We start from the raw sequence: 1,347 nt of genomic DNA on the forward strand, positions 1-1,347 counted from the left end.
TTATACTTTTTAACCCAGAGCGATGATTGAAGACAGTCGAAGTCAGTCGATACTCGTCAGCGGTGAGAGTGGAGCTGGAAAAACTGAGACAACAAAACTAATCATGCAGTATCTTACATTTGTTGGGGGACGTGCTGCTGAAGATGATAGAAGTGTTGAGCAGCAAGTCCTTGAAGTAAGATTTTGCTTAGATAATTTGTATCTTTTATCTTGGTCAATGAGAAAAAACAAAATTGGAAAGATGCCTTTGACTCTCCTCCCCTGGTATTTGTTTGCAGATAAATTTTTAGGGTTGTTTCTGGTTGACTTTCTTTACTTTTGGGTGATCTATTCTAATTTTAGTATTCTTGTTCTGCAGTCAAATCCTCTCTTGGAAGCATTTGGCAATGCGAAAACAGTTAGGAATGATAATTCCAGGTGGGTTACGGAATTTTGTTTTCCTCTGTTTATTTTTTTCAATGAAAACTAGGAGGTGTTTCTTTAAGTGCTCTTATGTCATTTCTCAACAATTTTTTTTATTACAGTATCGTTATAACTGATTAGTACACATACGAGTTTTTTGGATGCCTTTATGTTTATAATGAGTTATCTAGAGCTGTTTGAAACCAGTGGTAATGGCGGTTTATGATGTCGGTATCTCCTTAGGAAAGTTTTGAACTCTGGTGGTTCTACTTTAGATAATATGGTCTATTGACAACCTTTTTCATTAAGACTTTAAGACCCCTTGTATCAGTGTGAAATGCAGTATGAGGTCTGTTTGGTCTATTAAAATAGTCCCTGTACTTGAAGTTTGGTAACAAATTTACTGCTAATGGGAGGAATTACCCTTCTTTTTGTTCTCATTTCGTATGTGAAGAAGTAATTAGAGTTTATGATTCTAGAATCTCATTTTGCAAATTTTTAATGCATTATGGAATCTAGATGTTCTGTTACTGCAATAATTTTTTGTGTGGCCTAGCTTTTTCCAATTAAATTATACGATCTACTGACCAGTCTACTGATTTTTTGTTTGTTTAGCCGTTTTGGAAAGTTTGTCGAAATCCAGTTTGATGCAAGTGGTAGAATATCTGGTGCTGCAATCAGAACCTATCTTCTGGAGAGATCACGTGTAGTCCGGATAGCAGACCCCGAGAGGAATTATCATTGCTTTTATCAGTTGTGCGCTTCAGGGAATGTAATTCTTCTTCCTGCTCTGTATACATCTCNGTGTTTACATCTCATAAGATATTGGTTTCGGTTCTTATTATCTGATCGCCGCCACTGATTTGGTCAATTTACATATGCTGATTACTAATTCGTTAATGTTCTTACTTTGTTTAGGACGCTGAGAAATATAAACTAAGCAAT

General features: G+C 35.8%; 1 protein-coding gene across 1 annotated transcript in view; it reads left to right on the plus strand.

Annotated features, from left to right (window-relative positions):
- The window catches only part of LOC104716839 (myosin-15-like), a 14,942-nt gene continuing 13,616 nt past the window's right edge, over positions 22-1,347 (plus strand). Inside the window, exons 1-4 of the mRNA XM_010434296.2 lie at positions 22-175; positions 359-417; positions 1,018-1,174; positions 1,321-1,342. Of these exons, the coding sequence (XP_010432598.2) occupies positions 23-175; positions 359-417; positions 1,018-1,174; positions 1,321-1,342 (391 nt within the window). The 5' untranslated portion in view covers position 22. The remainder of the gene's footprint in view (positions 176-358; positions 418-1,017; positions 1,175-1,320; positions 1,343-1,347) is intronic.

This window comes from Camelina sativa, chromosome 10 (genome assembly GCF_000633955.1).
Source record: "Camelina sativa cultivar DH55 chromosome 10, Cs, whole genome shotgun sequence".
Classification (NCBI taxonomy): Eukaryota; Viridiplantae; Streptophyta; class Magnoliopsida; order Brassicales; family Brassicaceae; genus Camelina; species Camelina sativa.